Here is a 16,762-nt window from a genome sequence, read left to right as displayed (position 1 = left end):
TTGTCAAGCTGAATTTAAGTGTGTAGTGACTGTTACCTACCCTTACATAATCCTCCATGTTTAGTATGTAGAAGTTTAGTTATCTTTTGTGATGAAGTCATGAATTTCTGTGTTTAATTTTTATTGCATTTATTGAGATGACATTAGTTAATAAAATTATGTAGGTTTCAGGTGTACAGTTCTATAATACATCATCTGTGTGTTGTATCCTGTATTCAGCACTCCAGGTCAAGTCTCCTTCCATCCCCGTTACCCCGCCTTTGCCCTTTTCCACCTCTTCCCAATCCCCGTTCTCTCTGGTAATCACCATACTGTTGTCTGTGTCTATGAGGTTTTATTTTTATTTTTTTACAGCTATCCATCTGTCTTCCGTATCTGTGAGTCTGTTTCTATTCCGTTTGTGAGTTTTATTTTGTTCATTAGATTCCACATATAAATGAAATCATATGGTACTTATCTGACTGGCTTTATTTCACTTAGCATAATATGCTCCGGGTTCATCCATGTGTCACAAAGGGTAAGATTTCCTTCTTTTTTATAGCTGAGTAGTATTCTATTGTGTAAATGTACCACACCTTTTTTATCCAGTCATGTATTGATGGGCACTTGGGCTGCTTCCATATCTTGCCTATTGTAAATAATGCTGCAGTGAACATAAGGTGCATATATTCTTTTGAATAATGTTTCAGGTTTTTTCAGATATACCCAGTTGTGCTGTGTATAATGCATACTACTTTGCCTAAAATTTGAGGGAAAAATAAGGATGCATATTATACATGGGTAGTACTAATTCTGTATCTATATAAATGTTTTTAATTCTTTTATTCATACTTTTGCATTAAAAGTGTAACACTAGAAAGGAATAACGATATCCATTTGCAAAATAATACCTTGGAATATGATAACCAGTTTTGTTGATCTTACAATGAACCTGCAGTGAAAGCAGTTTTGGCCAGTGATTCAATGAAATGAGAGGAAGAATGAAGAGCCACATATTGTTACCCACAGTGTAAGAGAAATGATGCTGATTGTTATCCACTTGACAAGATGTTGACTTTATTACCATAGCTTGAACAGTGCGACATTTCTCTTTGTAGACTTTAGGTGGGATAAATTATTGGAAAATCCCTTGGAAAATGTTGAAATGGTTTTTGTACACTGCAAGCTTTAAGCTAAAAGTTATTAAATATATAAAAAGCATGGCAAGAGAGCTGTCGAGAGGCTCCTTGGACCTCCTCCCACAGGGAGTGTCATCAGATCATGGAGGCAGCAGGAAGAAAAGCTGCTTCAGATGCCAAGGCAGAAGAAGGCAATGCGAGGGATACCTCCAAAGTGGCTGGAGGTGGAGCAGGAGGTGAAGACCTGGATTCTGGAGCATTGTCAGGCTGGGATCTTTGTTTCAACCAAGATGATACAAGAAGGTAAAAGGATTGCATGAGAAAAAAACATTGATTTCTCAGGGACACCTAAATGGTGCTTTACCTTTATGAAGAGAGAAGCTTTGAGCGTGAGGACATGAACAAAACTTGCCCCAGAACTTCCAGTAGCCTGTTAGAATCAAGTTTTGGAATTTTATTTTGATGTTATTAGTTTTTGAAAGACTTACAACTTTGAGCTGGCCCAAATCTCCAGTATGGATGAGGTCCCATTCACATTTGATATACCATCCGACAGAACTGTGGACTTCAAAGGAGCAGAGACTATGACTGTTAAAACTAGTGGTTGTGAGAAAACACATTTCACTGTTGTTTTCGCCTGTTCTGCAGATGGGACAAAGCTGTCACCTATGTTCAACTTTAAAAGAAAAATGTTTCCAAAAGAAAAGATTCCAAATGAAGTTATTGTTTGCATGCATGAAAAAGGATGGATGAATGAAGACGACATGAAAATCTAGTTTAACAATGTCTGGTCACAAAGGCCTGGAGGATTACTTAAAAAACCACCTTTGCTTGTTTTTGATTACTTCAAAGCTCATGTTACACAAAGTGCAAAAGCATTCACAGAAGACTTAAAAACCCAATTTCCTGTGATACCTGATGGGCTAACCAGCCAACTGCAGCTGCTTGATTTTCAGTAAACTAGCCCTTCAAGGCCCTAATGAAGAAAGAGTGGACGTCATGTATGTAGTCAGTTGGTAATGATTTAACACCTACAGGCAGGATCAAGAAAGCATCCATCGCCATGGTGCATGATTGGAGCCTAAGATCCTGGAATGATGTCAAGAAGGAAGTGATTGTGAAATTGTTTAAAAAATGCAGCATTAACAGTGCTAGGGTTGGAACTGAAGACAATGAAATTTACCAGGATAAGGAAAGTGAGTCTTCAGAAGACGCCAGTAATGCAGAAATTGAAGAAGATGATACTTCTGATACTGACAGTGACAAAGAGTTCTTGGCCTTCTATGATGGGTAAATATCACACATTTGTTACCAGTAAAATTTCTTGTACCTTGTAGCTTTTCTTGTGTTTTGTAATAAGTTGTTACATAAAAACTCTTGTGCCATAATATGTTAAAAAATAAATGCTAAAATTCCTTTATAATACAAAAAATATCTAAATATAAATAAATAAAAATTGAATTAAAAAATTAAAATGCAAGATTTTTTTCCGGAAAGTTTGGACCAAAAACATGGGTGCGCGTTGTACATGGCAAAATACGGTATTCCTGAAAGTAGAATCGCTGGATTCTTTAAAGATTTTATTTATTAATTTTTAGAGAGGCGAAGGGAAGGAGAAAGAAAGGGAGAGAAACATCGCTGTGTGGTTGCCTCTCATGCACCCCCTTCTGGGGGTCTGGCCCAGAACCCAGGCGTGCGCCCTAAACTGGAAATTGAACTGGCAACTCTTTGGTTCTTAGGTCGGCACTCAATTCACCGAGCCACACCAGCCAGGTTCTTTAAATAGCCAAAGAGAATTGTTTATCTATTATATTCATGTTCCATCAACCGTCACGTAAGAAATTCCTACTTTACAAACCCGAAATTGAGCATTTGATATTTGTACTCAGTGTTTCGCCATCTTGCCCTTGTGATTTGTAGAATGTGTTCTTTGTAATGTGCATTACAAATCACCTATGCATTTTGAATATTCCACTGAATATACAGTTATTATTCATCCTAGCTCTGATTTCTTTCACATTGTATGTTAGAGTTTCCTTACAGTTACGTGTGTGTATAGTTACTTCATTCAGCAAAGACTTGAGTTTCCATATCATATAGTGTGTGTGTGTACTATGTAGTAGCATACTAAGACCTATAAAAGCTATGTATATGCATATGCAAATACCCTTCCTCTCTCCACAATATGGAATACATATATCCTTGAATGGTAAGTTGTAGTAAAGTATTTTTTATAGCATGTCAGAAGAAAATGTAAAATTTAAATCACTCTAAACTAACTTTGGAAGCTAAAGTTGTAAAAGTAACTTTATAAAAGAATGAGACATGTTTGTGCTTTCCAGAATGAACATTGTTGAATGTCTCCAAGTCCCTGGCACCATTCTAGTATTGTAATAACATGCTCATAAGGAAGCATTAGAACTCCCTATTACAGATGATGTCTGTCAAGCTACATATCTTGTTCTACTGTATTACACTGCTGCTTTTGTCTAGCAGTGGTTCTCAGCCTTGGTGGTATTGCTCTGTTAGGGATGGTTTTGGTTGTTGCACTGTCTACTGACATTGATTAGGTGGAGACCAAGGGTGTTACATGCCAGATAGTGTTACTCTAAAAATAATTTTTCTGCCCTGAACAACCAGTTATGCTCCTATTTAGAAACATATTGCTAGTATCTTTCTATTTTTTCAGTTCTGTTTTATAGATGATTAGAACTATGCAAGCACATTCACTAACTGAGCTTAGTATTATTACTATTAATATATGTTTTACTGGTTTTCTTTTATGTTTGCAAGACTTTAAGGAAAACCCTCTTATTTTTAAGGCCCCTTGAGGGAGATAATGAAGAGGTAGTACCTTTGTTTAGGAAAGTTGATGGATTGAAAATCATTGGTTAATTAGTAGGAGATATAATAATCAGAATTTAAATTTACTGTCTTTTCATTGGTAATAATTTTCTTAAGAGTATAAAATAATCTTTTTATCACAGCTTAACCTGTTATTCTTATGATACAAAGAACTTTTCACATGGGATGTAGAGATGAGATATAATTTGAAATGAGACTTTAAAGTTTTATAAAGCACAAAGATATCACAAAATCTTGACTTTTTTATCCAACAAAATCATTAAATATTTTTTGCTTTCTCTTTATATATTAATGGAAAGACCTTTTCAGGTAATCTCGTTCACTGGTGACTAAAGACTAATGTTGAGGTATTTATCTGTGATAACTGTACAGCAGCATAGATATAAGTGGATAGACATTTATATAATGTGGCAGTTTTGGAAATTTACTTAGCTATTCAAAGAGATTTGAAATTTCATTATTCTTTGAAAAAAGACCTATAGGATTACAAAATTAGTTTTAATTTTCCTTGCTTTTCTGACAATAGATTTGAGCTGCATCATATGCATGCTTAACTTGCTAACTTTGACAGTATTCTTTTGCTGCCCCTCAAAATTTACTTTTCCTAAAAACTTGTCCTGCTCTTCATTTAGGAAGCTTATATGTGCTGTCTCACAATTACAGTTCCCATTTCCCTTATAGACGGTGAATATCTCACTGCACTGAGTGTGATCTTTACACAGAATATGCATGTTTTAAACAACATGACCCTGTATGCAAACTGGCATCTTCAACTGGTGCTAAATGTTTTGCTTTAATAATTGAGGAAAAGTCACCTGTATTGAGCATATTTGAGAGATGGCAGAGTATGTTCTCTAACAGATAACCCCTAATCAAGAAAAATTAATGAACTGCAATTTTTCCCTCATAACCTTGACTTTGCCAACAAACCCCAGGAAATGGTACTATTTCATTACATTTTACAATGATGTGATTTGTACTATGGTCATTTATCACCTGAAAGAGAGTTATTTTGGGGGTTGGAAAAGTGAGAGACATAAGAGATAAATCTCCTTTCACTTTTTTTTTGTCTATCCCTGACCTCTAATTTCTTGTTTTCCCATCTCAAGATAAGAAAAAGAGAGGATGTATCTCACAAAAAGTTTTAAAATACCAAAGTGGGGTTTTGAGACGTTTTTGTGGGAGATGAGGATTTGACCACACTTATAGAAAAAAGTAGGCAATAGAAACCATTGGTAGACTTCTAAATGCACATGCAGATTTTATCTTAGCATGCATTTTTACAAAATACTTTATTTGTATTTATTACTGCCAGTCTCTTTCCTCACATTCTGTGCTCCTCCTAGTGCCACTTATTGTGCATTTTTCCCTTATCATGGTCATGTTATAATTCTGAGAAATAAATTTTATGAGAGTATGTACATTTTCACATAGAAAGCAAACTCAGCGGAAGATATGCAGAAATTGGTAACAAATAGCTTTATAAGGTATATTTAATTCTAAGTACTAATTATTATACAACAGTGAAAAGTAGTATTTTCTATATTTAGCATGACAAGATTTTATTGAGCATCTACCATGCTGATGGCACTGTTCTAGGCAACATTCAGAAACTGTATTACCATCAGTCACTAGAGAGCAACAGCAGTTGCTAAATAATTCTTATTTTTGTTCTGTCAAATTTCATTTGAGAATTTAAGTGGCCCGGCCCTGGACCCTGTCTTTAGGAACCCTCAAGATGGGGAGATAAACAGTTAAGGAAATTTTGTTTTTTAAAAAAAAGATGAAAAGAAATAATTCTAAATAATACATTATTACTATTTAAAGCTGACATCTGTTAGCACACTTTGTTAGAGGCTATTCTAGTTATCTGTTGCTACATAACAAACCATACTAAGACTCAGTGGCCAAAAAGAGCAAGTTATTGTCTTTGTGGTTCTGTGAATTAGTTAACAGCTGGGCACTTCTTACTTGGGGCCTCTCATGAAGTTGCAGTCAGACAGTGGCTGGGAGTGAAATCATCTGAAGGCCTGACTGGGACAGATGCTCAAAATAGCTAGCAGTGGATGGCTGGCTATCAGCTAGAACCTCAACTGGGGCCATCATTTTCTGTGAGTTTCTCACAGAAAGATGGCTGAGTTCCTAGAGGGAGCATCCTAATAGCAAATGTTCTACCTAGGTATACCCTACACGACTTCTTATGACCGTACATCTCAGAACATCATTTCTATTATATTCGCTTGGTCAAGCAGGTCACTGAGTTCAGCCCAGAATCAAGGTGAGAGTAAGACATTACCTCTTGATTCCTGAAAAGCCTCTTTTCATTTCATCTGTGACTTGAGAAAACAATGTTAGAAGCCACAACTTCCTGAAAGTACTGCCCTTGTTTTTCTCAGCCTCTCATGAACTAACTGCATGACCCAGGTTTATGCATAAAAAGATAATTTTGCAGATGAACATAGTTTTTCCTAGGGTGCCTATATACCCAGTTTGCCTTGGATAATTCCAGTATATGCCTTCCGTTCCTGTACTATGTCCGCTTGGCACCCACTTCACTCTCAAAAGGGTGCTTGCATGGATGATAAATTATACAGACACTACGTTTGTTTTCAACTTCCTTTTGTCATTGAGAGGATAATAGCCATAGTACACTTAACTTTAAATTCACTTATTACTCTTAAATCTTTTAAAAAACACTGTTTTGATCATAATCTTTCATTAAATTTTAGGATTTCTCAAAATATAACTAGCACACTATATGTTTTGTTTATCATCTGTGTAAACACTGGAAAACTGAATTGAAAAAAATGCAGAGTAGAATGAGATAGTTAATGCTAAATTTTTGTGGGCCACTTTTGTTGAATGCTGCCAGTGTTATACACAATTCTGAAGTGATTTTATTTAGTTTATATTTAAATAGATACTGCTGTGTTGGCATACATAGAAGTGTTCATCAGCATTTATAATCATCCTGATTGGCTTTGCTGCTCTATACTTTTTATGACACAATTGCCAAGTTTGTTTTGGTGCCAGAGATATCTTTGCCTTGGTTTTAAGAATGTGCTGTGGTCAGCCCTGGCCAGGTAGTTCAGTTGGTTAGAGCATCGTCCCAATATGCCAAGGTTGCCTGTTTGATAACCTGCCAGGGCACATACGAGAAACAATCAATGAATGCTAAATAAGTGGAAAAACAAATTGATGTTTCTATCTCATTCTTTGTTTCCCTCTTGCTGAAAAGAAAAGAGAAGAGAAAGAGAAAAAGAAAAGGAAATCAGCTGTGCTGAAATGTCCAAACAGGATCAGTTAATCATTTCAGAGCCCCTTTCTCTGTGACACTTTCCAAAAGTCACCACAAGTTTAGATTCTTACTTTTAAAAAAATGGTTTGCTTTCTGTCTGGGTAACTCAGTTGGTTAGACCATTGTCCCAGTACTCCAGAGTTGTGGGTTCGACCCCTGGTCAGGGCACAAAGAAGAATCAATTGATAAATGCATAAATGAGTGGAACAACAAATTGATCTATCTCCTTTCCTCTCTTTAAAATCAATAAAAAATTAAAATTAAAAAGTGCTTTAAAACCAATACACCAGGAATTTTCTTTAAAAATTTGGTGGAAAAAAAATTTGGTGGTATAAATGTCCTAAAATATTCATTCACTGAGGTGAATCATCAATGGGTTATTTTAATGGTTTTAACTTTATTATTCAGATAATTCTTTTTATCTATGGCCTTTACCAGTGCTTTGAAATGATAGCATTGCGTTTTTGTATCACCGTGGTTTTCTTAACTGTAAATATTAGCATGGGGTCACAGATTCTGGCTCTTAAAATAAGTCCAACTGTGAAAAATGCAAAATCTAAATAATAGTGCTATAGTATATAAGTATTATGAAAATTACTACTTTAACCATTTTTAAATGTACAGTTCAGTGGTGTTCAATACATTTTTCATGTCATACAGCCATTACTGGTATCCATTTCCAAAACTTTTTTATCTTTCCAGGTAGAAACTATGCATTAATATGAGCTCTTCATTCCTCTCTTCCTGCCAGCCACTGGTGACTTCTGTCTACTTTCTGTTACTATTTATTTGCTTGTTTTAGGTCCATCATATAAATGAAGTCATACAACATTGTCCTTTTGTGTTTGACTTTTCAAAATAGAGCTCTCACTTTCTGCCCAGCATTGTGGAGTTTTCCCCACAGCAGACCTAAGTAGATCCCTTATTCTAGTATAAAGAACTCTACTCTATGTACCCTTCTAGTATATAGTTACTACTTCTCTGTCCTACAAATTTTAGTTCCCTCAGCCTTCCGAATTCTCGTTTCTTTCCGCCCAACTCAGTGAGATAATTGTTCTCTTCTTGACACTGAGATCCAGAACTGCCTTTAGGCAGAAACTCTGTATTAATATCTGGAAGTGCCTTTAGGTAGAAGTTGAAGCAAAGATTTGGCTTATCTAATTTGTATTCCTTCCTAGAGATCATCATTATGAACTAAAAGTTACCTCAATATACAGGGGTTGGCAAAAGTAGGTGTACAGTTGTAAGTATCCAAAACAGTTTATTCTTGTATTATTCATTATTGAATTATTTATTTGTATTACAACTGTACACCTACTTTTGCCCATCCCTGTAAATTTTACTTAGAGTTTTCTAGTTTTGTAATTGTGTATAGCAGGAGTATAAGTCTGGTTCCAGTTACTCTATCATGACTGGAAGTGGAAGTCTTGGTCTATCATTTTGTTTTCAAAACTTTTTTCACTCAGAATCAGCGTAATGTGCATTGTGATTGCTAATGAAGAGAGTCTGTTACTCTTGTTTGAAAGTTTAAAGGAACTTGTCAGTGCACAGTTTTTCAGGTGTCATTAATAAAATTTAAACTCCTTTACCATATTCTCCCTTTTGTATAATAGTCTGTTGCCTGTTACAGTTAAGGGGCGGGGGAAGCTGGATGTACTACTAATTGATTGTTATGTTACATGTCTTATGTTTTAGACCTAAAGATTGTCTTCGGTCCATCATGAGGAGGGTGAACCATAAAGATCCTCATGTTGCTATGCAAGCTCTGACTGTGAGTGATTTGATTTTAGTTACTACCACAAAATTATCTGCTGAAATTGAGCCCATTTAACTTTGGAATTTGTGCATTTAGCTTCTAGGAGCTTGTGTATCAAACTGTGGCAAAATTTTTCATCTAGAAGTATGTTCAAGAGATTTTGCTAGTGAAGTAAGCAACGTATTAAACAAGGTAAGGAACATTATTCCCAGGAATGAATTAAGACAGTCTTTTTTCTTCATACATTTTATTGTTCAGTTCCTTACATTTTAAATCACAAAGAACTAGTCTGTGTTTTAAAAACACACAAAAAAAAAACAAAACTCTTTCTAGGCTATGTTTATCATATATGTAAAAGTTAGGTTTTGCTGAAGACTTCAGATTTATATGAAGAGAGTTGGTTTTTTCAAGTGAAATTACAGTTTATTTAACCTCTTTATCATTCTTTTCATCTAATAGGTAAATATGTGTATTTCTCTTTCTGATTAAATAATACTTGTCAATTTTTAGGCAGTTTTTGTAGCCACAGAAGTATTTTCCTAATGTAGCAGTGTTCAAAAACACTGCCAAAATATGGCACTGTTGAGTTTCATCTTGATGTGAATAAGGCCACTACCTGACCATCACTGGATTTTAATACTGTACTGTCTACCTGCCACATGTAGAATAAGGAATTTAAATCTTGCAATGCAAGGACTTTAAAAAAATTTAAGTTACTAAGTAATATGTGAGTTTTCTCAGTAAAAATTTATGCATTCTGTGGGTTATTTCTGTTATTTTTCCTGGGGGTGGGAGGATGCATTATGTATCATGAAAAAATTGTGAAGTCTTAAAAGGGAAAATGCCCTTTTTAAAAAATAAATGAGTATATCAGGTTTTCATAGAAAACAATACAGAAATGACATGAGAATTTAAAATTCTGTACTTGTTTTCAAACATGGTTACATGATAAAAAATTTTTTATTATTCTGCTTTAAAGTTAATTTATATTGGGCTGGCCAAAAACTTTGTTTTTTTCCCGTAAGATGGCTCCAGTAGCACTAATTTATTTTTAACTTCATTCAAAATAATTTTGTTAGATTGTAGTGTGACAGCTGTCGTATCAGCATGCATTTAAGAAAAGACATCAAAATTGGTGAATTTTTGTGAAGCTATCTTAATATTGAAGATGGAAAAAAATACAACATTTTTGGCATATTATGCTTTATTATTTCAGGAAAGGTGAAAATGTAATTGACATGCAAAGATTAGTGCAGTGTATGGAGAAGGTGCTATGACTGATTGAACGTGTCAAAAGTGGTTTGTGAAGTTTTGTGTGGAAATTTCTTGCTCCACAGTGCTCCACAGTCGGGTAGACCAATTGAGGTTGATAGCGATCAAATCAACACATTAATTGAGAACAGTTAACCTTACACCATGCAGGAGATAGCCAACATACTCAAAGTATCCAAATTTATAAAGTTATTGGTGCAAATGAAAAACGTGTCTTTTATTTTATGGAAAAAACGGACTTTTTCACCAAACCAATATTTAGCTATTTTCTACTAAGAACTGTTCTTTTAATATCCTGAATATTCACCAAGCTGTACCACTGTTTATGAAAAGATGATAATGTTTTCTATAATTCAATTGAAGATATAATACTCAAACTTGTACTTAACATGAACAAGTATTTTGAAAAACAACTCTGTATAGGAGAAAGGACTTTTCTTTATATTCCAAATGTTTTAGAATGAACATACTGGTTTTATACTTTAGGTGAGGTAGTATTTTGAAGAAATAAAGTTTCCAGGGATAATGACCTACAGTGGACCTCAAATCAGATCTTAAATAATTAAGCCACTTGGGAAAAACACATGGTAATGCATGTTAAAAGTCAAGAATTAGGAATCAAGGAAGTGTACTATTTATTGTTCCCAACTTATTTTTATAATATTGGTCTACAAAGAACAAAACTATTTTATCTCCCTGATGTACAAAGCTTGCGTAGTTGCAAAATACTCTCAAAAGTTCTCTGTTTCTGACCTTCAAAATAAGTTATATATTTAATCCATTTGAATTTGATGTGAGGTATTTATGGTGGTATCTTCTCTTGTTTTTTCATAGTGTGAAAATAAAATTAGTTTCTTTTTAATAACCAACTATACTTACTTATGTATTGTTTACAATTAAGAGTAATAATTTGTGCTTTAAAAAGAGATCTACAACACTTCATAATTTTTATATGTAAAATATCTATATTAAATAACTAGCCAGGAAATTAGTTTTTTTTTATTTTTTGGTATGGAGAACTTTAATGAAAACATCACTCATGCAAAAATTAAATAACAAAACCATAATAAATGACTTAAAATTCAGATTGATATTTCTCTATCAGCTCGTTTTCATAAGAATTGTTTTTTTCCAGATAAAATCTTATTAATTTTTTTCTCTATTTTTAGGGTCATCCTAAAGTGTGTGAAAAATTAAAGGCCCTTATGGTTGAATGGACGGATGAATTTAAGAATGATCCACAGCTTAGTCTTATATCAGCAATGATTAAGAACCTTAAGGAGCAAGGTGTTACATTTCCAGCTATTGGCTCTCAGGTATTTTGTAAAGTTGTGTGTGCACTACAGTTTGTTATTCTAAAGTAACCATGTTTATTTGAATTTTCTTCCCCTCCAAACCAAGGTAGCTTTGGAATTTTTGTTAATAATAGTAATAATCTCACATTTAGAGTTGCCAGAAAAATATAGTGGAATATTAACATGTTCCAACTTCTACTTTCCCACTGTTTCTCCTTCTTTATAAATGAATTAACATTTTGTAATTAAAATGTTTAAATTTAGTTTTAACAGTATAGACCAAATTAAATCATTATATCAGGTAATACAATCTTGCTAAATGCTCTTAATACTATGGTTTTATCTACAAAGAATGACGGCTCAAAAATGGGGATATCCTTAAAATCGAAGGATGAGTTTAGAGGTTCTTTTGATTATGAAATTCATGAATACCTATATTAAAATTGAGAAGATATAAGGGGGTCATTGGGAAGGGAAGCATGTGAAGCATCTTTTCCCTTAATATAAACATCTTTTTCCTTTCTTCTAATAAATATGATTGGCTGTAAGGCTTAATATTCCTTTTGAAAAAAAATTATGTAATGAGACCAATCTCTAATTTATGTCATGAAAAATGAAACAGTACCTCTTATTCTTTTTCTGTTTCGGGTTACCATCCTTTAGGGTTCCCAGCCAATCAAGGGGGCTTAAAATATGTGGTAGTTCCCCGCTGTATGCATTGAGTGGTATAAAAGCATGAGCATAAAACTCAGCTGTGGAGGGATCCCTTCATCCAGACTTACATAAACTTTCTTCACAAGGTGCTTCTAGTTTATCTGTGTACTCTTTAACTGTACAGAACCAGACATATACTTGGGAGAGGAAGGAAGGAAGGCTGTTTTTCTTTTTACTTGAAAAAATTAGACTTATGAGTAGTTTTATAATGATAAATTATATCTTTTAGAGGTATTCATTCATAATTGACAGCTGGCTTTTACTACTCTCAGTAATTTCTAAAATTTGTATAATTAAGGAATAATTTTATGCAGAATAATCCAGTAGTCTTATAAGTTTCTTGACAATAGAAGCAATGTTCAATTATCAAAGTACATTCACTACAGAGACGAAAGAGACCTTAGATGCTTAGTGGAATTGCTGTTTCTGTACCCAGAGAATCTATTCTAGAGCTTGTGATTCAAAATGTGGTTCATTGACCATCATCAACATCACCACCTGGAAGCTTGTTAGAAATGCAGCATCTCAGGTGCCATTCCAGACCCATGGATTTATTATCTTCATTTTAATAAGATCCCTGGGTGGTTCTGTTTGCACATTGAAGTAGAGCACAGCTCTCAGTGCATGTGAAAACTGTATATCTGTCCACAAAGGGACTTATTTCTGTAACAGAAGGAAGAAGATCTGTTTGATATATAGCATTGTTCGGTTAACCCAGAATCTCAGGTAGTGGTGAGAACAACTTTAGGAACTCTCTAATATAATCCCATCATTTTACAGATGAGGCACCTGAGACCCAGAATGGTTAAGTGACTTGCCCAGGGCCACAGCTAGTAGTTGACAGAGCTGGAAGTAGAACACAGGCCTCCTGACTCTCAGTCCAGTGTTCTTTCCACTACATGATCCTGCCTCCTGTTTGATATAGAGGTTAGTGGATATGTGTCTGTCTGGACTAGGCTTCAAAGGACAAGAAGTGGAGTGAACACTGGCAAGAGCATTTATTTATTGATTGGCATAGAAGTTAGGTCACTCTCCTGTTCAAAAGATTAAGGACATAGATCAGTAACAGTAAAGTTAAGAGTTACTTTTCTTCTTTTCATCAAGATGTTATAAAATATGTAAAAGCTAATTCTGTTATAGTTGCTGTCTTTTAGCCACAAGAAATATATAAAATACATATAAAGTAAAATATGAGGTAGAATGGTGATTTTTTTTATAGTAGTTTCTGAAAAGTGTATCATTGAAAACCCTGTTTGTAAAGAGCTTCGTGTTTAATGAAAAAAATGTATCATTTAGGCTCAACTGTAGAATAATACCCTGTAGATTTTGAAGTCACTTAGTTGTTTGTCGTTACATTTAGTCGTACTAGACCATTGTTAATATACTTAGCAGAAACCTTTGAAAATATAAGGATTTTAAAAGTATTTTTTAATCCATGTACAGAAAATAATATATTAAGAAAAGTCATACTTTAGTCACCTAACTTATTTATATGCTGCTGTTTTTTTTAGCACTAATTTTTGACGTAGAGATAAAAATAATGTTACACTGCTACTGTATTTGGCTAGTTAATAAGACAAGTGTCACTGCTACACTTAGAACCTGATGATGGAAAGGAACTTTGAAAAGTGTGCAATTCAGGAATACAGAGCTTAATGCAGCTTGTTCTGCGGCCTTCTGGACCAATAGAGATTTCTTCATAGACCACAAAAGATCAATGTCTGCTTTGTGAAATTCACCAGAATGTGGAAAAAAAATTTATACAGTATGAAAAAGGTTGCCTCTGACCAAGAATACTTTCATTTTTTAGAGTCACATAATTATTAAAACATTACAAGAGGTGGAACAGGATTGAAAGTGCATCAAGTTCAATTCAGTGAACTATAAAAAGCATTTTTCTAATCAGCTTTTCTAAAAATAAATGCCTTGTGCATTTGTTTGACATAAAATATACTAAGTGACAAATAAAGAACTATATTTTACTATCATATTTTGCCTTTCATTCACTCAACAATTATTTAAAAATTAGAATTCCATTTTTTATTGGTTGCTTTGGGAATTATAGAGTATACATACATAACTTTTTAGAGTCTATTTTGACTTAATATTGTATTATTTCATGTAAATTGTAGAAACTCTGCAACAGTATAGAGTTTATGTACTCCTCACTTCAGCATCTTATACTCATCTTACATATGACATCTATTCTCCTTACATACATTATAAATCCTGGAAGACAGTGTTATACTTTTTGTTTTAAACCCTGAATGGCCTTCATCTTACCTGATTCTGGAAACTACAGGTGTTAATATAACCCTCCTAACATCCTGTAGTGTGTAGATGCTATTATTATCCTCATTTTGTAGGTGAAGAAGGTGAGGCACAAAAAGGTCAATGTATCCAAGGTCATACATTAGAATGTGGTGGATCTGGCATTTGAACTCACGTTTGCCCGACTCCAGAACCTGCTTCTGTAACTACCATGTCACAGTACCTTGTTTGAAAGTGTTATCAGAGAAATACAGAGGAGGGAATGCTTAATTAAGGGGCTTAGGGATGTTTCATTGCGAAAGTGATACTTTAGCTGTTTACTGACTGATGAGTTGAAACTCAACAGGGAAAAATGTGAATGGAGTAAAAAGAGCCAGAGGGGAGGACATTTTAAGTAGAAGAAAATGTGTCAGAGGTGTAAAAGTACCCGTATATATGTATGTTATGTATGTATATATGTGTGTATATATTATATACAAATGTTATATCTATATGTGTCCTAACAGTTTCTGGCAACTGATAGAGTAGTTGAAAATAAGACTGGTAAGGTAGATTGGAGTCTGATTTGCCTTGATTGTCATGGAAAAAACTAAGGGGTCAGTGAGGGTTAGAAAGCTTATAATTCCATAAGCGTGAATCAATTTATGTATTTATTTACTTGTATACCACCTGACTTACAAAATGTTTATGATGGACAGTAATATATTCCCAGAATTAACTACCTGTATTTTGGTGTACCAAACAGTATAATTTTATGTACATTTATATGATATATAAATCTGGGTCCCTAAAGATAATACCCTGATTTTGATCTGGAAGCAAGCAATAAAATGTAACTCCTAAATACATATTTAAAAAATTAAAAAAAATCTTTTTAAATGGTCATCTACCTCCCTCTCCCAGCTCCTTTTCTCGTTTTAGAATTTTTCTAGAAGTTTTAAAATCTCTAGTCTTTCTTTTTTGGTTTGTGAACTTTTAAGTAATGTCCTTACACAAACCTGCAACAGTGTTGTTAAGCTGTTGGCTCTAAGTATGCAATTGCTCTGAGTCTATTTTCTCCAGTGCTAACTCCTCTCCTCCTCAGGCTGATCCAATTGGATTTCTTTATACTTCAGAAGTTTGTTTTAGATTGACAAGAAGGTTCTTGCACCTTTGTAGATTGGAGTAGGAATATTTGAGATCAACACTCAAATGTTGTGTTTCTTTTTTTTTTTTTTGTTAGGCTGCAGAACAAGCAAAAGCCAGCCCTGCTCTGGTAGCCAAGGATCCTGGTACTGTTGCTAACAAAAAAGAGGAAGAAGATTTAGCAAAAGGTATGTTTTTAAGTCCCTGATGGTGGCAGGAAGATAGGTCTCTTACTTAATATTTTTTCTCTGAGATATTTTTAAATAAAAGAAATATGACTTTACAGCTAAAGCTGAAGACTCCTTGGTTCTCCTCAGTATCAGAAGTCTACCTTCCTCTTCTCTCCCAAGGCGACTACTATCATGTATGTCATTTCAGTTAACATTTTTACTACACAATTTACCCATAAATATCTATAAACAATACTAAATACTTCTGTGTCCCACAAAAATTTTTTTCATAAGTAGTATACTTAGATACAACCTGCCTCTTTACATGCAACATTTGAGATTTATTCATGATTAGACACACAAACCAAGTTTATTTGTTTTAATTGCTGTATAGTATCCTAGCATATTAATAAACATATAATTTATCTTCCTACTGATAAAAAATGGATTTTCTGGTTTTTATTTTTTCTATAACAAGCATGCTGCATTGAATATCCTTGTACACGTTTGTGGGGGTGCAGAGCCAAGGGGCTCTTTCGTGTGACTAAAAGTGAAGTACTGTTGGCTCAAGGGGCAGGCACATCTTCAGCTTGGCCAAATAGTTTTAGGTACTCTTCCATCAGCAATATATGAAAGCTATTATTATTTTTAAACTCCTGACAACATTTGGGATTGTTAGAGTTAGAGTTTTATGAATCTGAGAGGTTTGAAATAATGTCCCATTATTTTAAATTTTGTTTCCTTTACTACTAGTGAGGTTGAGTCCGTTTTTGTGTGTTTATTAGCTGTTTTGATTGTCTCTTTTTCTGTCGAGTATCTTTAAAAAAACAATGATATGTAAAAAGTCTTCATTTTGGATGCATATCTTTGCCTGTTAT

The 16,762-nt window shown here is 34.1% G+C and overlaps 1 protein-coding gene across 1 annotated transcript in view; it reads left to right on the top strand.

Annotated features, from left to right (window-relative positions):
• Positions 1–16,762, top strand: part of STAM (signal transducing adaptor molecule) — a 62,484-nt gene that overhangs the window by 26,468 nt on the left and 19,254 nt on the right. The window contains exons 3-6 of the mRNA XM_054593102.1: positions 8,977–9,052; positions 9,134–9,229; positions 11,479–11,625; positions 15,812–15,902. Of these exons, the coding sequence (XP_054449077.1) occupies positions 8,977–9,052; positions 9,134–9,229; positions 11,479–11,625; positions 15,812–15,902 (410 nt within the window). The remainder of the gene's footprint in view (positions 1–8,976; positions 9,053–9,133; positions 9,230–11,478; positions 11,626–15,811; positions 15,903–16,762) is intronic.

The sequence above is a fragment of the Pteronotus mesoamericanus genome, unplaced genomic scaffold, assembly GCF_021234165.1.
Source record: "Pteronotus mesoamericanus isolate MK-2021 breed Mesoamerican mustached bat unplaced genomic scaffold, CSHL_Meso_final contig_130, whole genome shotgun sequence".
Lineage (NCBI taxonomy): Eukaryota > Metazoa > Chordata > Mammalia > Chiroptera > Mormoopidae > Pteronotus > Pteronotus mesoamericanus.
The sequence above is the reverse complement of the archived record's forward strand: the minus strand, read 5'-3'. Positions and strand labels throughout refer to the sequence as shown.